This window comes from Aquarana catesbeiana, linkage group LG13 (genome assembly GCF_042186555.1).
Source record: "Aquarana catesbeiana isolate 2022-GZ linkage group LG13, ASM4218655v1, whole genome shotgun sequence".
Lineage (NCBI taxonomy): Eukaryota > Metazoa > Chordata > Amphibia > Anura > Ranidae > Aquarana > Aquarana catesbeiana.
The window spans coordinates 20,694,138-20,719,727 of record NC_133336.1 but is presented as its reverse complement, the minus strand read 5'-3'; the positions used below and the strand labels follow the sequence as shown (position 1 = coordinate 20,719,727).

General features: G+C 46.1%; 1 protein-coding gene across 1 annotated transcript in view; it reads right to left on the bottom strand.

Moving 5' to 3' along the window:
• Positions 1 to 25,590, bottom strand: part of NRDE2 (NRDE-2, necessary for RNA interference, domain containing) — a 133,664-nt gene that overhangs the window by 17,449 nt on the left and 90,625 nt on the right. The window contains exons 8-10 of the mRNA XM_073608917.1: positions 15,968 to 16,101; positions 9,078 to 9,201; positions 3,912 to 4,087 (exon numbers count right to left, since the gene is read on the bottom strand). Coding sequence (XP_073465018.1) covers positions 3,912 to 4,087; positions 9,078 to 9,201; positions 15,968 to 16,101 — 434 coding nt within the window. The remainder of the gene's footprint in view (positions 1 to 3,911; positions 4,088 to 9,077; positions 9,202 to 15,967; positions 16,102 to 25,590) is intronic.

Here is a 25,590-nt window from a genome sequence, read left to right as displayed (position 1 = left end):
GAATACAGCAGATATACAGTAGGTGCTGACAAAAAGTGGGTGGAACTCCACTTTAATGGCATCCCAGTCTTAGTCTGTAGGGTTCAATATTTAGTTGGCCCACCTTTTGCAGCTATAACAGCTTCAACTCTTCTGGGAAGGCCGTCCACAAGGTTTAGGAGTGTGTCTATGGGAATGTTTGACCGTTCTTCCAGAAGCGCATTTGTGAGGTCAGGCACTGATGTTGGACGAGAAGGCCTGGCTCGCAGTCTCCGCTCGAATTCATGCCAAAGGTGTTTTACCGGGTGAAGGTCAGGACTCTGTGCAGGCCAGTCGCAATACTTTTGACAATATAGTGTATAAAGCGCTGCGTAAATTGGCGGCGCTATACAAGTACCAATAATAAATGGAAGCGGAAAGAAGGCTCGTGACTGGAGAAATACATTACCATAGCTTTAATGACATAACAAGGGCATTTAGGTTGTTTTTTTTATGCCATTGATAAGTTGGGGTTGGTGATCCCGGAGCTCTAAAGCTGAATGCTGGGCAAATACTGTATTTATTGGCGTATAACACTCACATTTTCACCCTAAAAATTGGGTGTAAATGGCGTGTGCATGTTATACGCCAATACTTCAATTTTAGATGCCTCGGAGGGGACATGGAGGGGGGCGGGACGAGTGCTGTCAGATTAAATACAGTGAGAATCTCCCGTTTACTTGGCGGCCTCTGTAAAAGGAAGTCCCGTCTCCTGGGCCACCATTGGATCATTGTTCTGTCTATCATAGGAGATTCTAACTGTATATAATCTGTCGGTGCTTGTCCCGTCCCCCTCCCTGTCCCCTCTAGGCTGCAGAGTTTTTTTCCTGAAACATCCCTCTTAAAATTAATGTGCGTGTTATACGCCGATAAATACGGTATATTATACATTCAGTGCTTTACCTGCTACTTGTGATGCCCATTATAAGAAGTTCCTTCCATGCCTGCTGGATTATTTAATCATTTAGTATCATAAAATTGCACAGTGAGAATATCCATTCAGCAGCAACCGTACATCGGGGAGCATCGATCGTTTCAAGAAACTATTAGATAATCACCTGAACAACCGCAACATACAGGGATATACAATGTAATAATGACATATAATCACACACATAGGTTGGACTTGATGGACTTGTGTCTTTTTTCAACCTCACCTACTATGTAACTATGTAACTACAGGTTACAATTTTATGAAAACAAACCCTGTAGGCAGAAAAAGAACTTGAAATTCTGACAGGAAGATCTCATTAATAGAGTCCTCAATGGACACGGCGCTCCGAACTCCGTCTACAGCCAAATTATCACTATTCAAATGAAAATCTACAGGTTTGGCAGGAAGACTTTTTTTCACTTTCAAAATATATATAGTTTTGTTTTGTTTTTTCAAAACAAAAAAATGGAGGTGGGGTACTGGAATGGGCTGGTATTATTAACCACTGCACCTTCTGAAGATTTACCCCCCCCCTTCATGACCAGGCCATTTTTTGCGATACGGTACTGTGTTACTTTAACTGACAACTGTGCAGTCGTGCGACACTATACCCATATAAAATGAATGTCCTTTTTTTCCCAGAAATAGAGCTTTCTTTTGGTGGTATTTGATCACTTCTGCATTTTTTGGTGGGTTTTTTTGGCGCTATATATACAAAAAAAAAAATTTTACTTTTTGCTATAAAACATATCCAATAGAAAAAAAAAATTCTTAATCAATTTAGGCCAATATGTATTCTGCTAGATATTTTTGGTAAAATAAGTGTATATTGATTGATAGACAAACGAATTTGGAACAAAACGAATTGCACATAACAAATTTCGACAAATTCGTTAATTCGGAAATATCCGAATTAACGAAAACCCGTTTAAATTTTTTTTCCAAATATTTAAAAATTCTAAAATCCAAAAACCCGAAAATTCTAAAATCTGAACTAACTAACTTAAAGGGGTTGTAAACCCTCGTGTTTTTTCACCCTAATGCATCCTATGCATTAAGGCGAAGAAACATCCGGCAGTCACCGGCCCCTCAGCCCCCCCGTTTTACTTACCTGAGCCCCTTCAGGATTGGTATACGCAAAAGTTATAGCGTCTACAAACTATGGAATATTTTTATTCATTTATTTATTTACTAGTAATGGTGGCGATCAGCAACTGATAGCGGGACTGCGATATTGCGGTGGACATTCTGACACTTTTTGGGAACCGATGACACTAATACAGTGATCAAGGCTAAAAAAAAAATATGCCCTGTCACTATACTGACACTGGTTGGGCAGGGGTTAACATCAGGGGGCGATCAAAGGGTTAACGCTGTGCCTAACCAGTGTTTTTGTACAGTGTGGGAGGTGCTTTCACTAGGGGAAGACATGGATCCTCGTCCCTGCTTTGCAAAAAAAGCATCATCGAAACATCACCGGAACATCAAAAACCCGATGTCCACCGGGACCCGCCAATCATTCCCGAGAGCTAAGCAGGAACACAGATCTCTGTCTTCTCACAGTACAAGCCCCTCCCACACAGTTAGGAAGCACGTTTAACTCTTTGATCGCCCCCGATGTTAACCCCCTTCCCTGACGGTGTTAGTACAGTGACAGTGCATATTTCGTAGCGCTGATCCCTGTATTGGTGTCACAGGTCCCCAAAAAGTGCCAGTTAGTGTCCGATTTGTCCGCCGCAATATCGCAGTAGCCACTATAAGTCACCGATCGCCGCCATTACTAGTACGGTAAGAAAAATACATTTTAAAAAATTCCATAAATCTATTCAGAGTTTGTATACGTCGGCACAATGGCAGCGGTGGGCAAATGGGCGAGCCTGTACGTTGCCTTTAATTAGCGGGGCTAGCAGGTGCGTGACCGTGCCCGCGGGAACCGGCGGTCTCGATGTCCGGCGATCTTGTCTCGGAGCCGCTGAATGAGGAATTGCCCTAGGTAAACAAGGCATTTCCCCGTTCTGCCTTGTGATAAGACAGAGATCACTCCTCCCTGTCATCGGGAGCAGTTATCGCTGTCATTTTAGTGGAAGCCCACCCCCCCCCCACACACACACACAGTTAGAATCACTCCCTAGGACACACTTAACCCCTTGATCGCCCTCATGTGTTTAACCCCCTTCCTTATTTTTATAGCACTGATCGCTGTATAAATGACAATGGTCCCAAAATAGTGTCAAAAGTGTCCAATATAATGCAGCAGTCACGATAAAAATCGCCCATTAATAATAAATAATAATAAAAATGCCATAAAACTGTCCCCTATTTTGTAGATGCTATAACTATTGCGCAAACCAGAGACAAAAATTAGGTACTACTGCGTATTACCAAAATAGCAGACTTTTTAGGCTTGGAAACAATCAAGAGAAAATCTGATGAAAGCAATCAATTTTATTGAAAATATTATACAATATTCAAAAAAAGGAGATAAAACCATCACATATGTGCATCTTATGTGCAGTGAGCCCTTGTGCGTCTATGCATTTCGCCGTTAGGCTTCTTCAGGACACGATCAAGGTTCAGAGACGCAACAGATAAGAGAATATATTTCTCTATCTTAGTGTGAGATACACTAAGAGGCGTATATTGATTGTGTAAACCAATCAATATACGCTTATTGCGATTTTTTTTTTACCAAAAATATGTAGCAGAATACATATTGGCCTAAATTTTTTTATTGGATATGTTTAATTTTTTTTAATTGGCTGTTTTTTTGTTCATAGCGCAAAAAATAAAAACCACAAACGTGATAAAAAAAAAAAAAAAAAAAGGACAATTTTATTTGTGTACAGCGTCACATGGCCGTGCAATTGTCAGTTAAAGTAGGGGGGGTAAATCTTCTGGAGCGGAAGTGGTTAAACCAAGTCCTTTACCTGATGACTGGAAGGGGTGTGTACTCTCTCACCTGTCTCTCGGGATCCTCGCAGTCTTCCTCCGTCTGCTTCTTATCTGGGTCCGCTCGCCATGGTAAGAAATGTCTAGCCTCCCGCAAGCTCTCCATGTCCAGCCAGATCTTATGACGGGGAAGACTCTTGTCTTTTATATCAAGCTCCTCCTCCACGTCCTCCTCTTCCTCCAACCCTGAAAAGACACATCCCCCAATGATTAAATCAAAGAGGAGTTCCACTTTAAAAAGATCCTGCTTTTATATCAGGTTGTTTTCAATCACTAAACATTCCCAAAACGACCACTTTACATGTTGGAAAGCAAAAGAAAGATGTGCACACGACTTTACGGTAAATTGTCCACCATTTCTGCCCTTTTCCTGCCTTCTTCATCCATCAGAAGGCTTTCTAAAGCTAGAACAGTCACATTTTTTTTTTTTGCAAAATCTTTGTTATTAAATTTTTCATTAGCATACAAAATTAGCCAAACCTTTGCCCACGCAGGAGCAGTTCTTCTGATGCGGCAACATACCGCAACAGGGCACAACATACAAAATAAACAAACTAACTTATACTATAACCCCAATGTGGGGGGAGGTTCAGTTCAGGAGAATCTGTGCTCAAATTGGTACCAACAGTATAATGTCAGCATGAGAGTAGTTGGGTCCAGGGGCGGACTGACTACTCATGGGGCCCCCAGGCAATAGGAGATTATGGGGCCCCCAGGCAATAGATTATGGGGTTACACAGTATACACACAAAGGTACTGGAGAGGCGGGGCAGCTATAATCTTGGGATTTAAAAAAAAAAAAAAAAAAAAACACAGATTTTTACATACTGTCCCTGGTTTTATTGAGGCTGGCAACCCTGATGGGGCCCCTTAGTGGCATGGGGCCCTCGGGCAGTGCCCGAGTGCCCAAATGGTCAGTCCGCCCCTGGTTGGGTCAATATACTAACAGACTAGAGATATAGTGTTAATCTTAGGAATTGGTTACTGCATCAGTTGCCGTGGTATTATCTAGCCAACAGGTCCATACCTTTTCAAATTTTTGTGGACAACCCATGCCCGAGTAGGTGGCTTTATACAGGGGAAAACTGGCACTCACTAGGCTTTTCCAGAATCTGACAGAGGGGGGGAGACGATTCTTTCCAGTTCATCGTAATGGCCTTACGAGCATAGTACAATAGCAGGGATATGAGTATTTTCCTGGCTCTGAGCATTGACAGTTGTTCCACCAGCCCCAGCAGACAATATTTAGGATCCTAAGGAACACGAGACTTCGTGAATCACCTGAAGTACTCATTTCTAATAATGTTCGATTGCTGGGCAAACCCAAAAAAAAAAAAAAAATGTGGAAAAAGTCACCCGGTTGGTAGGAGCAACGCCAGCACGCCGAAGAATGCGCCGGCGACATCTGGAGCAGCCTGTGAGGCGTGTAGTGAGCTCTATGCACAGCTTTGTATTGGACCAGTTTGTCCCTAGCTGAGACCAGAGGGGAGAAGGGAAAGTCCCAAATCTCCCTCCAGTTGTCCTCGTCCAGCTCCGGTATGTCCCCCACCCATTTAGAACAGTCACATTTAGGCCGCACTCATGGGCGTCCGCAGAACTTTTTTCAGGGGCGGCATAATTTTCGGGTCACCCATGCACCGCCCCTTTTCAACAATAATGTCATTATCACATTATCATGGTCAGAGACTGCAGACGTAGTACAGTCCCTAGGATAAGTAATGGATAATGGCCAATAGGCCCTTTTACCAGACCCAGCGAAGCGACAGCAGTGATTCCTCCGGCTGGACGATCGCTCACTCTGGGTTCCCGGGGGGGCGACTCTGGTCAGTAGTGTAGCATGTCTGTACTCTGGTAGTGTCTCAGTCTCTCTCTCTCTCTGGTGGTGCTGGGCAGCGTGGCTCTCTCTCTGGTGGCGCTGGGCAGCGTGGCTCTCTCTCTGGCTTCTGCCCAGCACACTCCTCGTTCTTGGTCCTGTAGAGCTCTCTCCCCCAGCTTTTTTCCAGGCCACAGTCCCTCAATCTCTCGCTTGATCGAGCTGTAGCCTCCTCCTTGTGTAAAATGGGGCCGCCCATCTGTGGGGCTACATGTCCCATGATGCTCTCCTAGTCTCCTTTGTTTTTCCCTCAGTTATGGCCAATAGGGAAGGAACAGAGCAGGCAGGAAGCTGGATGGGGAACCTGGTGAGAGCCGCCGCCTCTTCTCCCTGACAGGAGAAAGGGGGGCAGGCGGGGGAAACCTCTGATAGCCCGCAGCTCGCCTTTCTCCTGTCACAGAGCCACTGAGTTCTCTGCTGGACTGAGCAGGGAAAAGAGTCCGAAGTCAGATTACACTGATGGGTGGGCTTGACAGCACCTTGATGGTGTCACCCCACTGGCAGGTGGCACCTGGGTGCGGGCTGCGTGCACCCCGATAGCAAAGCAACTGTACTGAATTTAAGCTCCGATCCCTGATTTCAGGGGGGGCACTTGACCCCCCTTGCCCCTACCTGCGGATGCCCATGGCCACACTGGCTGTTTAGCCTTGGATGCACTAAACTCTGGCATTTAGGTGCAGGTGCAATGATCAACCCTGCAAAACTGAGCGGCTGAAAGTTGCATTGAGTGCTAATAACATAAAGGAGAGAGATTTACTAAACACAAAAATCCAGGCGCACAGACCAGAGGCCAAGTGAAAAGTCAAAAAGAAAAATTAAAATGTAGCTGTGGCCACTGCTGTCCAAAACTCAGACAAATGAGGACAGAAGATATAATCAAAAGGGGTGAACAGCGCTAATCAGCAGACATAAATAGGACCCTCAGAGGCAAAGTAAAAACTTTTTATTATTGTTAAAAAAAATAATAAAATGTTCACCAAGTCATGAATGAATAAATGAATGAATGAATGACTTGTAAAAAGTTGTAAAACTTGCAAATGCGAACTGAATCGCCTCAAGGCGCTTGGTCCATCCTGTGGGTCCAGCTTGTTAGAAGAGGTAGGTCTTGAGTTTCTTCCTGAAGGCCTGATGGTTTTCTTCCATACGGATGTTGGTCGGTAGAGTGTTCCATAGCCGTGGTCCTTTGACTGCGAATCTTCATTCTCCCTTTGATTTGTAGAGGGATTTGGGAGTAGGTTTTGGTGGGTTGATCGAAGACTGCGATTAGGTACGTAGCGTTTTATTTTCTCGCATAGGTATTGAGGCACGCTTCCATGTAGGCATTTGTGGGTGAGGCAGAGGGTCTTGAATGTGATCCGATCCTTTATGGTTAGCCAATGTATGCTCCTCAGGGATGGGGAAATGGGTTCCCAGGCTTTTTTTCCCTGTTATCAGTCTTGCTGCGGTGTTTTGGATGAGTTGTAGGCGTGCAATCTGGTATTTAGGTAGTTCGGACGTAGAGGGAGTTTGCGTAGTCGAGTCTGGAATTAATGATGGTTCCAACTACTGCTGCTTTGTCCTCTTTAGGAACGAAGGGGATGAGTCTGTGTAGCAGGCGAAAAAGGTGGCGAGATCCGCTGACTACTGATCCAATTTGTGCATCCATTGACATTTCTGAGTCAAAAATGACTCCGAGACTTTTGAGGCATACAGCAGTCAATTGATCTTCATGCAGAGACTTGGCTTTAAAAAACTGACAGTACCTGGAGGCTGGAGCCGCATGGATGACACAGGGGTTTAGAGAAACCTAGCACAAAGCCGTTGGACAAAGAAAACTGGAGCACCGCTGGTGGTGGTCCCGTCCAGGGACCGTAAGGCCAGGGGTCCGATGAAGGGGGGAACCAAACTGCAGGCACAGGAACTGTTGGGGCCATCATCAGACCCCAGATGATGTCCTGTTGAGGCGAAACACGTCGGGAAGTCTAGCTGATCTGCTGTTACTGTCTTACAAGCGCTGTTTTTATCTTTGGAAATGTGAGTGTAACCTTTATATTTTCTGATTAAATTTCATTCATTCCCTACGGAATTACACTATGTGCCCTCCTTTTTCTTTCCATATCGAATGATTGGGCTGTCTGCCCTATGTATTGTCCTATCTGCTGATATCCACTGGTCTGAACACCCCCTGTAGATTGAGCCTTTGCTGTGAGCCTGAACCATCCCTGGTATCTCACAACAGCCTTGATTGACTCATTAGGTGTACAGCTATCTGAGTTCAATCGATCCAGTAAGCGATTGGTGACTTTGGTGGTGGATCGTCTATCAATTTTCACTAATTATTTGACACTCACAGTCTGATATATTATTGTTTCGATACACCAGGATTGTTTTTTTCATTCCACTGGACTACTTATTGGTTTATCACTATTAGGACCTACATTGGTCCCCATATTTTCACTTATGGACATTTACGGGTACTTATTTTTGTACATTTTATTTAATAGAATTGTACTCATAGTTTAGCGCTGCACTTTAAGAGGAGTTGCACCCAGGGGGTCCATTAAAAAAAAAAAAAAAATTAAAAGTCAGCAGCTACAAATACTGCAGCTGCTGACTTTTAATTGGACACTTACCTGTCCCTGGGTCCAGCGATGCGGGGGATCGAAGCCCCGCTCGTCCCCCTCCGCTCATCGGCGCCGGCATTTCAACTGTGGGCGCCGGGCTGTGGCTTCACAGCCTGGCACCCACTGCGCATGCGCGAGCGGCACCGCGCGCCGTGATTAGCCGCTCAATCACCTGGGACCTGTAATATGTCCCAGATGATTGACAGGAGGGAGGGAGCAAAGCGGAGCCCTTCCTGTGCCGAGGGGGAAGTGATGTCACCAGCCCAGGCAAGGGAAGAGGCAGACTACGAGGGACCACCTAGCAACAGGCATTTAGAGGTAAGTAAAAAAAAAAAAAAAAAAAAATATCCAAATTTTTTTTTTTTTTTTTTTAGAATTTTTCGGGTATTTATGTTTTTTTGGGTGGAACCCCAATTTTACTTTCACATATTTATCTCTGCATTTTGAATCACTGCTGTGCTGGCTGCTATCTTTGCACTTTTGGACAGCGCGGTATACGTTTGTATATTTCACTTTGTAAGTGGGCTACATGGCCAGCGTACTAGAGGCCTATAGTGCAGCATTACAGGTGTGTCACTTAGTACCAGAGGAGCATTTTAATTGCTGCATATGTGCAGATAACGGGACAGCAGGACATGTTAGAAAGTCCTGAAGACCAAACCAAGAAATTCCATCTACTAGAAAGGTATAGCAAGATTACCCAGGTTATTGACAGCCACCCAGCCTCCTTTCTCTTGCTGGCGCATCCATGAGCTCCAACCCTTTGCCCCTTTTTCTCCAAATCGAGGTTCACCGCTGTCCCAAAACGGCTCAAAAAACTCCACCTAAAAGAAAAAAAAAAAAAAGTTCACATCACCTCAGTGCTCTACATCAGGACTGCGCAATTGACAGTTAAAGTAACAGTGCCGTATCACAAAAAATGGCCTGGTCATAAAGGGGAGGTAAATCTTCCGGAGCTGAAGTGGTTAAAGCCCACCCTTTTGCCACCGCATATACAAAATGTGTTTGTGTTAAGGGGTTAATAGTTCAAATCTCCCATCATCATATGAGCCAAGTGAAAGAGATGAAGTGGCAGCACAGTGGCCAAGCAGTAAGCACTATTTCCTTGCAGCTTCTGCCCCACCCAGCAAAGAAACTATTCATCCAGAATATGATGAGAGCCCAACTTAAACTAAGCTTATGTAAACGGTTTATAATATCCCCCAAGCAAGCACGATCTACATGGGGGAAAAAAGTTCACCCGATAGGTTTCCAAACACATACAAAGGGGCGGATCCAGGACTATGCCAGCCACTTACCTGCTTTACAAATAGCAGCATTTATCCAAACAGAACATTGAGCCTTCACTTGGGTTTAAGGGTTCATTTAAGGGATGTTTCGGTCGTTTAAGGGACCTTAGCCTAACCCTCATTCTCCCCCTGACCTTAGCCCAACCCTCATGCTCCCCCTGACCTTAGCCCAACCCTCATGCTCCCCCTGACCTTAGCCCAACCCTCATGCTCCCCCTGACCTTAGCCCAACCCTCATGCTCCCCCTGATCTTAGCCCAACCCTCATGCTCCCCCTGACCTTAGCCCAACCTTCATGCTCCCCCTGACCTTAGCCCAACCCTCATGCTCCCCCTGACTTGAGCCCAACCCTCATGCTCCCCCTGACTTGAGCCCACCCTCATGCTCCCCCTGACCTTAGCCCAGCCCTCATGCTCCCCCTGACCTTAGCCCAGCCCTCATGCTCCCCCTGACCTTAGCCTATTCTCATGCTCCCCCTGACCTTAGCCTATTCTCATGCTCCCCCTGACCTTAGCCTATCCTCATGCTTCCCCTGACCTTAGCCTATCCTCATGCTTCCCCTGACCTTAGCCTAAACTCATGCTCCCCCTGACCTTAGCCTAAACTCATGCTCCCCCTGACCTTAGCCTAAACTCATGCTCCCCCTGACCTTAGCCCAACCCTCATGCTCCCCCTGACCTTAGCCTATTCTCATGCTCCCCCTGACCTTAGCCTATCCTTATGCTCCCCTTGACCTTAGCCTATCCTCATGCTTCCCCTGACCTTAGCCTATCCTCATGCTCCCCCTGACCTTAGCCTAAACCTCATGCTCCCCCTGACCTTAGCCCAACCCTCATGCTCCCCCTGACCTTAGCCCAACCCTCATGCTCCCCCTGACCTTAGCCCAACCCTCATGCTCCCCCTGACCTTAGCCCAACCCTCATGCTCCCCCTGACCTTAGCCCAACCTTCATGCTCCCCCTGACCTTAGCCCAACCCTCATGCTCCCCCTGACCTTAGCCCAACCCTCATGCTCCCCCTGACCTTAGCCCAACCCTCATGCTCCCCCTGACCTTAGCCCAACCCTCATGCTCCCCCTGACCTTAGCCCAACCTTCATGCTTCCCCTGACCTTAGCCCAACCCTCATGCTCCCCCTGACTTGAGCCCACCCTCATGCTCCCCCTGACCTTAGCCCAACCCTCATGCTCCCCCTGACCTTAGCCTATTCTCATGCTCCCCCTGACCTTAGCCTATTCTCATGCTCCCCCTGACCTTAGGCTATCCTCATGCTTCCCCTGACCTTAGCCTATCCTCATGCTTCCCCTGACCTTAGCCTAAACTCATGCTCCCCCTGACCTTAGCCTAAACTCATGCTCCCCCTGACCTTAGCCTAAACTCATGCTCCCCCTGACCTTAGCCCAACCCTCATGCACCCCCTGACCTTAGCCTATTCTCATGCTCCCCCTGACCTTAGCCTATCCTTATGCTCCCCTTGACCTCAGCCTATCCTCATGCTCCCCCTGACCTTAGCCTAAACCTCATGCTCCCCCTGACCTTAGCCTAAACCTCATGCTCCCCCTGACCTTAGCCCAACCCTCATGCTCCCCCTGACCTTAGCCCAACCCTCATGCTCCCCCTGACCTTAGCCCAACCCTCATGCTCCCCCTGACCTTAGCCCAACCCTCATGCTCCCCCTGACCTTAGCCTATCCTCATGCTCCCCCTGACCTTAGCCCAACCCTCATGCTCCCCCTGACCTTAGCCCAACCCTCATGCTCCCCCTGACCTTAGCCCAACCCTCATGCTCCCCCTGACCTTAGCCCAACCCTCATGCTCCCCCTGACCTTATGACCTTAGCCTAAACCTCATGCTCCCCCTGACCTTAGCCCAACCCTCATGCTCCCCTTGACCTTAGCCTATCCTCATGCTCCCCCTGACCTTAGCCTAAACCTCATGCTTCCCCTGACCTTAGCCTAAACCTCATGCTTCCCCTGACCTTAGCCTAAACCTCATGCATCAATGTGCAATCACCAAGTCTCAGAGGCTCCACTGTTTTTCACTTGCCAACATGATCCTATCAGACATTACTAAAATAAGACCCCCGACCTCAGTCTAAAGTTCACATTTCACAGCACAATTACTAATGCATTATGATGGGAGATTTTCCTGGGAACTGCAGAAGGTGACATACTCTGCAATATTCGCAGAATGCTGAGAGGTACGTCTCTCTTTTCAGGGACGGGGGTCCTGCCAGGTAGGCTGTACGGGGGCCCTATGATTTCCAATGGGGGCTTTGCCCACACTGTATAGCTGGGAAGGAAACCCCACAGTTTCCTGGTTGAGCTTCCCGAGTCGCCGTCCTGCTTAATGGATGAAGAAATGGCAGACTCATTGTGCGGTGAGCAGACTGAAGGAAGAGAGGCGATATGAGTTACTGTAAACCTGAACCAAGACTTATGTTGGCCATATAGCCAACAATGCGGTCATTCAAGATAATGATGTTGTCAATGGAAAAACCTTTCATAAAATGAATTGCGCTCAATAGACAAAAACACGGTTTGTTCTCATTAAGAAATAGAACGATCTGTACTGGCAAAAAAATCTAATTCAGAAGATCATTTATTTGATCAACAGTATATAGATATAATTTAATTGCTATCTACAGCCAAAAGTTTGTGTTGAATAGGGAATGGCTAAAAACTCATTGGGGAGATTTCACTTCATTTCCTGTCCTGCAGACCCCACAGGAAGCGAGGGGAAATCTCTTCAAAGTAAGGGAAAATACTCTCTTAAAATCGATATCAGTACAAGTGTCTCCATTGGAAGATTTCCCCTCTATCCCTGTTCCAGCCACAAGGAGAGGAGGAATTTATATCTACATATACTGGGACTCTAAATGAGGTGGGGGGAGGGGGGGGGGGGTGCCCCTCCATCCCTAATCTGGGTGCAAAGTATGCGGTGCATACTAGCTCATTATGCCTTTGCCTTACAGGTTTCTTTTTCTGCGGGTATACTACCGCTTTAAGTGGATCATGGAGTATTAACAGGACCTTTACTGGAGACACCTGAACGCCATCATTTGGAGGGAGATCGAAGATTTTTTTTTTTTGGGGGGGGGGGGTACTACATCCTTCTGGCCATATAGTGTTTGTGAATCCCAAATATCTTTTGGCAGGTATAACAAATCTCTCATGTGTGCTTCAGATTTCTACTCATCTCTCCTCTGTACTTCAGGATTAATGAAGACCAAACCGGGGCCCTCCGGGGTCATCCTGGCAATGCAGCTCCTCAGTCTCTAATTAAACGGTTTGGAATATTTGCTCGCCGCTCGGCCCCGAATCACCTCGCTTCAAGCTGTTGCTGAACTCATCTGGGCTTTACTTTTAATTTAAATAATACCGATATTTGTATACGAGAGGAGAGCGAAGCCCGTCCACAGCTTTGCAATCATCTCCAAAAATGTCAAATATGTTCCAGACAAGATAGACGTTCGTTATAATCGCCCCGTGTCAACAGAATGGAGTCTCTTATTAGTGAGGTGCAGGGGGAGTTAACCCTTTGCTGGGATGTACAGGAAGCAGAGTCTACTACAGGAGTCAACCCCCTCTATTGTAGGGTCTTCTGTTCTGCAGCCGCCTGGAAATCGCTGCACCTGACCGTGAGGCGTCGTTCATATATGTTGCGAATCGGATGTGGTTTTTACCGCATCCAATACGCATGTCATGCAAGTGTGACTGGGCTCTCAATGGAGCCGGTTCATACAGGTCCGGGGCGGCCACGGAGTGGATTGCAGAAGGGTCCGGTGCGTGTTTGGGTCAAGTTCTGGTGCGAATTCAGGCAAAAATTCGGACCTGAACTGGTGAACAGACACGCGCCGGACACCAGGCACGAACCTGCGGCCGCACATATGTGAACCCAGGCCTAAGGCGTTGTTCCCACAAATGTACTACAGCGTGCACCCATACAAGGGCCATGTTTACCCACATGGGGGACGCATAGGTGTTCCGTGCATCCACGTGCAGGCAGTCCCATTCTGTATGCCTGCAGCCGCTGCATCACAGCCGACATGAATGGGACTGCCTGCATGCGGATGCACAGAACACCTGCGAACCTCTGTGCTTGCAAACACGGAACTCGCACAGGTACACGCTGCAGTACGCTCATGTGAACGAGGCCTAGATAACAAAGTGTAATACACCTTTATACACTTACCGGCCACTTTATTAGGTACTCCTGTTAAATTGCTAATCAGCCAATCACATGGCAGCAACTCAAAGTTTTTAGGCATCTAGACATGGTGAAGAAGACTTGCTGAAGTTTAAACCGAGCATCAGAATGGGGAAGAAAGGGGGATTTAAAGTGGTTGTAAAGGCACAAGGGTTTTTTTTTTACCTTCATGGTATACTTACCTGCTCTGTGTAACAGTTTTGCACAGAGCAGCTACAATCCTACTATTCTCGGGTCCCACTCCGGGCTCCTCCCTCCTGCTGGATGCCCCTCCCAGCAAGCACGTCGTCACAAAGCTCCAATCATCTCACCACTGGACAATGAGGTCACTGTACTCCAATGGCCTCCACACTCACCAGACCAAGGTTTATTGCTCCACTGCAGCACAGGAAACTCAAGTCATCAACCTGGCTGTACAGTCTAGCGGGACTATGTAAATCTTAGGAGGGGCTGGACATTTAAGTGATTCTAAAGGATGAAGATTTTTTTTACCTTCCAGCATCCTTTACAGGAAGGAAAACAAAAAAATCTTCGGCAGGCAGTTTCTCTCCTGGCTCTCTGCAAGGTCATATTGTGGCATTTAAAGGGGTTAACTTAGACGGTGATAAGGCAATGGGGTTGGTATACTAAAGCAGGGGTCTCAAACTGGCGGCCCTCCAGCTGTTGTGAAACTACAAGTCCCATGAGGCATTGCAAGGCTGACAGTTACAAGCATGACTCCTACAGGCAGAGGCATGATGGGACTTGTAGTTTCACAACAGCTGGAAGGCTGCCAGTTTGAGACCCCTTTACTAAAGGCACATAGTCTGTGCACTTTGCAAATTGCGGTTGCTCCAGAGCTTAGTAAATGAGCAGAAGCTCTGCTGACTTCCATCATCCAATCATGTGCAAGCAAAAATGCTGTCTTTTTTTTTTTGTTTTTTTCCCTTACACGTGATTGGGTACTCATTGCAAAGTGAAGCTTTACCTCATTTATTAAGCTCTGGTAAAATTCAGTGCGTTTTCGGCGCCATTATCGGCACCTTTTTTTCTATCCGCAAAATGATGAAAACACCATATGTTTTTGACCGCCAAAATTTCGGTGCATCTCTAGAAATGATTGCATTTTCATGCTCTGTTTACCGTGGGAGACCAGATATAGTGAATGCAGGGTCCCGGGTTTAGTAACACTTTTATCCACTTGCCTACCGGGCACTTTTACCCCCTTCCTGCCCAGGCCAAATTTCAGCTTTCGGCACTGTCACCTTTGAATGACAATTGCGCGGTCATGCTACAAAGTACCCAAATGAAATTTTTATCATTTTTTTTCACACAAATAGAGCTTTCTTTTGGTGGCATTTAATCATTTTTTGCTAAAAAAACTAAAAAATACAGAATTTTTGGTGAAAAAAGAAGAAGGTTCTTAGTTTTTATCACAAAATTTTGTAAATCAGTACTTTTTTTCCTTCACTGATGGGCACTGATAGGCTGCACTGATGGGCACTGACGAGATGACATTTATGAGGAGGCACCAATATGCAGCACTGATAGGCAGCACTAACTCTGTCAGTGTGAGGTGAGAAGAGCCAATAACTGGCACTTCCTTGTTTACATGTGATCAGCTGTGATTGGACACGGCTGATCACATGGGTAAAGAGCTGCATCATCAGCTCTTTACCAAGATCGGCGTCGCGGCGGGGACACGGCGCGCCCACGATCGCCACGTCCCCTCCCCCCCGCAAGCGCGGCGAGACTAAGGCGACATACTATGACATTGTCACCAGGACAACAGAGCATCCCGCCCGCCGTACAGACAAATGATGGCGGGCGGGATGCTCTGCGGCTTTGGGACAACGTCATATGACGTCGCCTCAGTCTCGTCACGCTTGCGGGAGAACGCAGTGTGGCGATCGTGGGCGCGCAGTGTCACCTGGGACACGGCACGACCCCGATCTTGGTAAAGAGCCGATGACGCAGCTCTTTACCCATGTGATCAGCTGTGTCCAATCACAGCTGATCACATGTAAACAAGAAAATGCCGGTTATCTGTGGTTAAGGACAAATCCAAGATATCATAGACACAACAGAATAATGTATCACTATACAGCGTGTACTTACCTGCCCCTTGGTGGTCATGTCCTTCACACTGTCTGGCTTATAGAAGGTGAAGTCGATGAGCGCCTGGAACAAGGACACCGCCTTCTCACAGTGGCCAGCCTGCCGCAGGAAGTGACACTGCTGGAGGAAGATCTCTGCCAGGAACAGGAAAGGGTGTTCAGCCAACAGGCAAGTGTATTATATGATTTCATTAGATATGGATCTACACACCACACAGATACACTGCGGTTTTAATCAATCTGACCTCCGGCCTTCCCTCCAGTCTTGCACAGTTCTCCCAGCTTGTCTCTCCACCCCCCCTCCTCAGAGCCCCCCTTTTACTTACCTGAACCCGATCGTTCCAGCGACGGGGACAAGCACAGCAGTTCCAGCCGCTGTCTGGGGTCCTCATTGGATAGATTGATAGTAGCTCAGCATCCCGCTGCGTTCAGTCGAATCCAGTGACACGGGAGCTGGGGGGGGGCGAGTCCTGCTGTTTGTGTCAATGGACGCAGCAGCAGAACTCGGGAGTGCGCCCGCACGGTTGTCCCCCCATGGAAAGCGGGTCTCCAAGGGGTCACTCAATGCGGAGAGGAACCAGGAGCGCTGCTGGGGGACCCCAGAAAAGGAGGATGGGGGCCACTCTGTAAAACCCTCGCACAGAGGAGGCAAGTATAACATGTTTTTTTTTTTTTTTTTAAAAACAAAAAACACAATGAACCTTTACAACCCTTTTAATATAGTCAATGCAAACAATACAGGAAAAGTAAAACAGAATAATAAGAACAATGAGTGTAAAGAGTTCTGTAACCATACTGGTGGTGTTGGTCGGGCCCCCCCCCCCCCCCCCAGGGCATCTGGACACCCCTATTTGGGAGCAAATGAAGATAAGCGGAAAAACTCTGGACAGCCGCACTCCGAAGAAGGTTTCTTGTGCCTTTTATTGAAAACTTGGGATCACATAGTACAAACCACAGCAAAGCGATACAGGAAAAATCTGACGCGTTTCACACTATAAGTGCTTACTCAGCTATGAGTAAGCACTTCTTATAGTGTGAAACGCGTCAGATTTCCTGTATCGCTTTGCTGTGGTTTGTACTATGTGATCCCAAGTTTTCAATAAAAGGCACAAGAAATTTTCTTCAGAGTGCGGCTGTCCAGAGTTTTTCCGCTCATCTTCATTTGTACATGCATTAGCCAGCACCTGGGGCTCTCTGTCTCTAGAGGAGAAGTATCTGTCTTGGTGGATCTGCCTGGAGCGGTGGCATTTTCTTCTCCCTATTGGGAGCAAACTGTGTCCGAGTGGGGGCAAGACCAACTATCTCCCTCAGATACTGTTGAGTTTTCTTGAATTTTAATTTTTTTTTTTTTTTTTTTAGAAAAGAAAAGAACAATAGACAGTTGCATAGCCAAAAATACTATGCGAAAATATGAACAAGTGCAGGAGCTTATCTCCACAGATACGCAGCATTAAACAATTATATAGAAATGAAGGACCATTGGTCCCAGGCAATATCATACCATTAGATAATCAATGGTCAAAGCCCCCTGCCTGGAGATGCAATGGGTTTTGTTTTGATAAAAGGGCCTTTCAGCTAGGAGCTCTTGAACTAGCAAGAGCAGTACAGTCGTCCATAGGACTAAAAAAAAAAAAAAAAAAAACAAGGTACCGCTCAAGGGCAAAAAATAAATGAATGAAAAAAATAAAAAGTAAAAAGGCAATGCTTAGGCGAAAAGGATCTGGAGAAAAAAAATAGAGGAAAAGGGAAAAAAAAAAAAAAAGGGAAAAAAAAAAAAAGAGAGGAGGAGGAGGAGGCCATCTCTGTCCCAGAGGTTCACTGTGGATATATTGACTCGTAATGTTGGATTACAGTTCCAGAAAACATGAAGGTGGTTGCACTGGTGGAAAATAATTTAGCCGGGGCTTCCAGGAGCCCCATTCCTTTCATTCACTGGATTTCAGTTCTTGCTAAATTTCTCCAGAGACAGCTTCCAGGAGGGTCAGGTACTACTGATGTCGGCACCCCATCCCCCCCCCCCAGAACTACATCTCCCATGAGCTCTTTTCCCAACATAGTGTGTGGACAGGCTCTTGGGAATTGAGGCAGCGTCATTGTTGCACTGGGAATTGAGGCAGCGTCATTGTTGCACTGGGATACACATTAATGTATGCATGTGGAGAGGGATAGAGAGGAGCGTAGGGATAAGTAGGGATCGCCCAGTATCGTTTTTCCGGTGCCGATACGATACCGATATGTCGGCCACCTCTCAGGCCGATATTATGTGCTGATATTCTGTATATTTAAAAAAATAAATAAATAGACACTGTCCTTTTACATTTTTTTTTTTATCACGGTTATTGCTGTCACAAGGGATGTAAATGTCCCTTGTGACAGTAATAGGCAGTGACAGGTACTCTTTACGGAGAGATCAGGGGGTCCTATAAGACCCCAAATCCCTCCTCTGCACTTAATAGTATTCACAACGTCAAGATCGGCGTCTTTGAATACTTTATTTTTTAAAACTGGCAACTAACACTTCAATATCAGGCACTTATACACCTTCCTGCCCAGACCAATTTTCAGCTTTCAGCGCTGTAGCAATTTGAATGACAATTGCGCGGTCATACAACATTGTACCCAAACAAATTTTTTATCATTTTGTTCTCACAAATAGAGCTTTCTTTTGGTGGTATTTGATCACCTCTGCCATTTTTATTTTTTGCGCAACAAATAAAAAAAGACCGAAAATTTTGAAAAAGAAAAACAAGTTTTTCTTTGTTTCTGTTAGGGCTGGGAGATTTTCTTAAAAAAAAAAAAAAAAATATTTGATTCTCTTAAAAAAAAAAAAAACTCGATTCACGATTCGAATCGAGTTTTTTTTTTTCTTTGGAAACCGCGCCGGTCCTGAGGCGCTGCGGGCATGAGCTTTTAGGCGAGGCCGCGGCTTCGGCCTAGTCCGCGTCGTCCGACCTCGGGGACTAGGCCGAAGCCGCGGCCTCACCTAAAAACTCCTTGCCCACAGCTCTTCAGGCCCGGCGTGGTGTCAGCCGGTCCTGAGGCGCTGCGGGCATGAGCTTTTAGGCAAAGCCGCGGCTTCGGCCTAGTCCGCGGCGTCCGGCCGTAGCCGCGGACTAGGCCGAAGCCGCGGCCTCGCCTAAAAACTCATGCCCGCAGCGCCTCGGGACCGGCGCGGTGAAAAAAAAAAAAATCTAAGAAAAAAAATCGATTTGCTTAAATTTTGAATCGATTTGACCTCTCAACTCGATTCAAGATTTAAATCAATTTTTTTCCCAGCCCTAGTTTCTGTTAAAATTTTTTGTAAATAAGTAAGTTTTCTTCTTCAATGACGGGCACTGATATGACTGCACTGATGAGGTGGCACCAATGAGGTGGCATTGACGGGCACTGATGATGGGCACTGATAGGTGGCATTCATAGGTGGCACTGACAGGCACTCATAGGCGGCACTGATGGGTACTTATGGGTGGCACCGATGGGTACTATGGATGGGCACTGATAGGTGGGCACTGATGACACTGATGGGTGGCATTGCTGGGCATCACCGATGTAATTTGTTGCATAATGTTGCCAGTCAGTGCCCATTTGTGGGCACTGGTTGGCACAGACTGGGCATTCATTTGCACACGTGGATGGCCATGGGGTACATACCTGGCCATCCACATGTTGCCCCCTTCCCTGGTGGTACTCTATCAGACGCGAGTGAGGAAAAGCGATCACCGGCTCTTCCTGTTTACACCGTGATCAGCCTTGATTGGACACGGCTGATCACGTGGTAAAGAGCCTCTTTCGGAGGCTTTTTACCAAGATCGGCGTAGCGGTGTGTCATACTGACACAATGTACCACCGATCGCCGCAATGCGTGCCCCCATGGGCGCGCCTGTTATCCTGAAGGACATCAGGATAACTGAACCACCGCCCGGCCGTCATGGCCGAAATGCAGGCTGGTTGCTCGGGCCTCCCGGTGGGACAGGAGACCCCGGGCGAGCGGCGGAAGGCGGCAGGAAGGAGTCAGGAAGGAGTCAGGGGGTCTTGGGGGGGGGGGGGGGGGGTACAATACAGCTGACCGTCTGCTCTAAAGAACGGTACCGGGGTGATACATGCATCACCCCGGTAAAACCCCTTGAAGCAATAATCGGCCAGTTTTGTGACCGATACTTCTAAAAAAGTGAATATCAGCCGCTGATAAATCGGTCGATCCCTAAAGTAGAGTTCTGTAGTCTAGCTGTCAGGGCAGCCCACACAGACACTTAAAAGTGTTACTAAACCCACAAAAGTAAAATCAGTCTGTATATGTGGCAAAATATGCTTGTTATACTCACTATGGAATCTGAGGGGGTTGATCCTGTAAAAAGGCTGTTTGATCCTGTCTTTTCTGATCCTCCCCTTCTTCTATTATCACCAATCCATCTCCTGATAGAACAGAGCCTTGGATTCACTCTGCACATGTTCAGTACGGTGTTTATAGTTAGCAAGTTTTTTTTTTTTTCCCTGGGAGGGTGCATGTGATCAGCACAGAGCCAATCAGCACTGTCCAAACAGAGGGTCAGGGGTCCTGGATCCTCATAGGAGGGTCAGAGGAGAATGAAAACTCCTCCTAAAAGCTTTAACCAGACACTGATAGAAGTCACAAGACTGCTATATACTGCTGATGAGAAAAGGTATTTAGTAGTATAAATTTACTAAAATAATTACATTTCCATGTTCTGTGTACTGTGGGAGACCAGATATAGGGAATGCAGGGTCCTGGGTTTAGTAACACTTTAAATGTGATGGCTGCATTCGTTTTATTTATTTTCATCTGGTGATACTGCCAACTTGAGTAACAAATTAAAACCAAACTCCAGCAAAGTCTTTTTAAGCAGTTACAGTAGTTTTTCTCCTTATGGGATAAAGTTTTATTGTGAATAAAAGCTAATCATGGCAAGCACCCCTGTCAGTGGTAAATGGTTTGTCTCAACTTTCCAACTGCCACTTTTGCTGGACAGCTTGGTAAGTTAAAGAGAAACTGAAGGCAAAAAAATAAAGAACTGTAATAGGCTCTTTATTGCAGAGCAGACATGCAAAGCCTCTTCTGCAGTAAGATAAAATTACCTGCCTATTTGAAATCCCCTAAAGAACGTTCTTTTACATTTCTGGCACAGTGCCAGGATGAAGGACTCCCACGCATGAGTGACGTCATCCCGCACAAGCCAATCAATATGACTGGAGCCTGGAAGAAGCCGATAAGGAGATGCCATGCTAGCTAGGGACCTGCGGGTGTTGAATCATTGGAGCACAGGTGAGAATTTCTTGCCGACCAAAATATATATATATTATATATATATATCTCTATCTATAGATCCATATATACATATACACACACAGTTGTGCTCATAAGTTTACATACCCTGGCATTTAGGATTTCTTGGCCATTTTTCAAAGAATATGAACGATAACACAAAACCTTTTCTTTCACTCATGGTTAGTGTTTGGCTGAAGCCATTTATTATCAATCACCTGTGTTTACTCTTTTTTAAAATCATAAATCACAACAGAAACTACCCAAATGACCCTGATAAAAAGTTTACATACCCTGGTGATTTTGGTCTGATAACATGCATACAAGTTGACACAAAGGGGTTTAAATGGCTATTAAAGGTAACCATCCTCACCTGTGATCTGTTTGCTTGTAATTAGTGTGTGTGTATAAAAGGTCAATGAGTTTCTGGACTCCTGACAGACCCTTGCATCTTTCATCCAGTGCTGCACTGATGTTTCTGGATTCTGAGTCATGGGGAAAGCAAAAGAATTGTCAAAGGATCTGCAGGGAAAAGGTAGTTGAACTGTATAAAACAGGAAAGGGATATAAAAAGATATCCAAGGAATTGATAATGCCAATCAGCAGTGTTCAAACTCTAATCAAGAAGTAGAAAATGAGGGGTTCTGTTGAAACCAAACCACGGTCAGGTAGACCAACTAAAATTTCAGCCACAACTGCCAGGAAAATAGTTCGGGATGCAAAGAAAAGCCCACAAATAACTTCAGGTGAAATGCAGGACTCTCTGAAAACATGTGGTGTGGCTATTTCAAGATGCACAATAAGGAGGCACTTAACTGCTTCCCGACCAGCGCACGCTGATATACATCGGCAGAATGGCACTGGTGGGCAAAAGGGTGTACAGGTATGTCCCCTTTAAGAAGCGGTGCTGCGGGCTCGCGCACCACGGTCTTCCGTGACCGTGGGTCCCGCAGACTCTATGTCCGCCGGGTGCCCGCGATCGTGTCACGAAGAGGTCACTAGGCCGGTTCTGCCTAGTGACAGGACAGAGATCACTGCTCTCTGTCATCGAGAGCAGTGATCGCTGTAGCCCCTCCCCCCCACAGTTAGAATCACTCCCTAGGACACACTTAACCCTTCCATCGCCCCCTAGTGGTTAACCCCTTCACTACCAGCGTCATTTACACAGTAATCAATGCATTTTTATTGCACTGATCGCTGTATAAATGACATTGGTCCCAAAATAGTGTCAAAATTGTCCGATAATGTCGCAGTCCCAATAAAAATCGCAGATCGCCGCCATTACTACAAAAAAAAAAATGAATAATAAAAATGCCATAAAACTATCCCCTATTTTGTAGACGCTATAAAGTTTGCTCAAACCAATCACTATGCGCTTGTTGCAATTTTTTTTTACCAAAAATATGTAGAAGAATACATATAGGCCTAAACTGAGGAAAAAAAAAATTTTTTTATATATTTTTGGGGGATATTTGTTATAGCAAAAAGTAAAAAATATTGCTTTTTTTTTCAAAATTGTCGCTCTTTTTTTTTTGTTTATAGCGCAAAAAAATTAAAACTGCAGAGGCGATCAAATACCACCAAAAGAAAACTCTATTTGTGGGGAAAAAAAAGGACGTCAATTTTGTTAGCTTGCAACGTCGCACGATTGCGCAATTGTCAGTTAAAGCGACGCAGTGCTGAATCGCAAAAAGTGCTCTGGTCAGGAAGGGGGTAAATCCTTCCGGGGCTAAAGTGGTTAAAGAAAGATGGGCTGTATGGTCAAGTCGCCAGAAGAAAACCATTACTACGCAAATGCCACAAAGTATCCAACTTACAATACGTCAAACAGCACAGAGACAAGCCTCAAACCTTCTGGCATAAATCATTTGGAGTGATGAGACCAAAATTGAGCTTTTTGGCCACAACCATAAACTCTACATTTGGAGAGGAGTCAACAAGGCCTATGATGAAAGGTCCACTATTCCTACTGTGAAACATGGAGGTGGATCGCTGATGTTTTGGGGATGTGTGAGCTACAAAGGCACAGGAAATTTGGTCAAAATTGATGGCAAGATGAATGCAGTGTGTTATCAAAAAATACTGGAGGAACATTTGCATTCATCAGCCAGGAAGCAGCGCATGGGACGTACTTGGACATTCCAACATAACAATGATCCAAAACACAAGGCCAAGTCCACCTGTCATTGGCTACAGCAGAATAAAGTGAAGGCTCAGGAGTGGCCATCTCAGTCTCCTGACCTATCATTGAGCCACTCTGGGGGGATCTCACCTCTATGGCCTTGGAGGATCAGAGCGAAGTCATGATGTCACTTCCGGTCCACTGTGTATTTTTTTTTTTGTTTTTTCTTTATTTTTTGTTTTTAAAAAAAGGTAAAGAAGAGATTTTCTGGGTCTTTTTGACCCCGGATCTCTCCATAAAGAGGACCTGTCATCCTTATTTCTATTACAAGGGATGTTTACAAATATGATAAAAAAAATAAAATAAAATAGAAGAACGGTGTAAAAATAATTAAAAAAAAAAAAAAAAAAAATGAAAGCGCCCCCATCCCTCCATGCTTGCACGCAGAAGCGAACGCATACGTAAGTCGCGCATGCGTATGTAAATGGTGATAACTCTACAAATGCGAGGTATCGCTGCGAACTCGAGAGCCATAATTCTAGACCTCCTCTAACTCTAAACAGGTAACCTGTACAGGCGTTTAAGACGTCGCTCATGGAGATTTTTAAGTATGGTAGTTTGTCGCCATTCCGTGCAATTTTGAAAGCGTGACATGTTCGGTATCTATTTACTTGGCGTAAAATCATCTTTCATGATGTTCAAAACAAATGGAGTAAATAGTGTGTTTTTTTTTAATTCATTAAAATATATATTTTTTCCCCAAAAAAACTGTTTGAAAAAACGCTGCGCAAATACCGTGTGACATACAAAATTGCAACGATCGTCAATTTATTCCCTAGGGCAGGGGTAGGCAACCTCGGTCCTCCAGCCTGTCAGCAAGCGGTTAATACCACTTACACTCCTTCTTGGTAAGAACTCCTGATCAGTAACACAGAAAGCACTGAATACTAAAGGGTCAGCCATACAGTTTTTTTTATAGAGAGAGACCAGAACTCACAGCAGCATTATTCCTCTTGCTTTCCTGTAAATGGGATGTATTTCTTGTATTCTGACTCTAGAGGGCAGTGTGTGTCCACCTATAGAGCACAGAAAACTGATATAGAGAGGAACAGGATATAAAGAAAGATCAATATAGGTCAGGGGTCACCAAACTTTCTAAACAAAAGGCCAGTTTACTGTCCCTCAAGCTTTAGGGGGTGGAAAAAGTCCCGACGTCCGTGGAAAAATATAATGCCCCAACGTTTGTTTCAGTGGGAGTAATTGTGTACCATCATTGGTGTCACTGGGTGCCATTATTGGTGTCATTGGGAGAAATTGTGCCCCATCGTTGGTGTCAGTGGGAGGAATCGTGCCCCATCATTGGCGTCAGTGGGGGGAATCGTGCCCCATCATTGGCGTCAGTGGGGGGAATCGTGCCCCATCATTGGTGTCAGTGGGGGGAATCGTGCCCCATCATTGGTGTCAGTGGGGGGAATCGTGCCCCATCATTGGTGTCAGTGGGGGGAATCGTGCCCCATCATTGGTGTCAGTGGGGGGAATCGTGCCCCATCATTGGTGTCAGTGGGGGGAATCGTGCCCCATCATTGGTGTCAGTGGGGGGAATCGTGCCCCATCATTGGTGTCAGTGGGGGAATCGTGCCCCATCATTGGTGTCAGTGGGGGGAATCGTGCCCCATCATTGGTGTCAGTGGGGGGAATCGTGCCCCATCATTGGTGTCAGTGGGGGGAATCGTGCCCCATCATTGGTGTCAGTGGGGGGAATCGTGCCCCATCATTGGTGTCAGTGGGGGGAATCGTGCCCCATCATTGGTGTCAGTGGGGGGAATCGTGCCTGATCATTGGTGTCACTGGGTGCCATTATTGGTGTCATTAGGAGAAATTGTGCCCCATCGTTGGTGTCAGTGGGAAGAATAGTGCCCCATCATTGGTGTCAGCGGGAGGAATAGTTCGCCATCATTGGTGTCAGAGGGAGGAATAGTGCGCCATCATTGGTGTCAGAGGGAGGAATAGTGCCCCATCATTGGTGTCAGTGGGAGGAATAGTGCCCCATCATTGGTGTCAGTGGGAGGAATAGTGCCCCATCATTGGTGTCAGCGGGAGGAATAGTCCCCCATCATTGCTGTCAGCGGGAGGAATAGTGCCCAAATCATTGGTGTCAGGGGGAGGAATAATGAATCCATCATTTGTGCCACTGAGCGCCATTATTGATGTCATTAGGAGG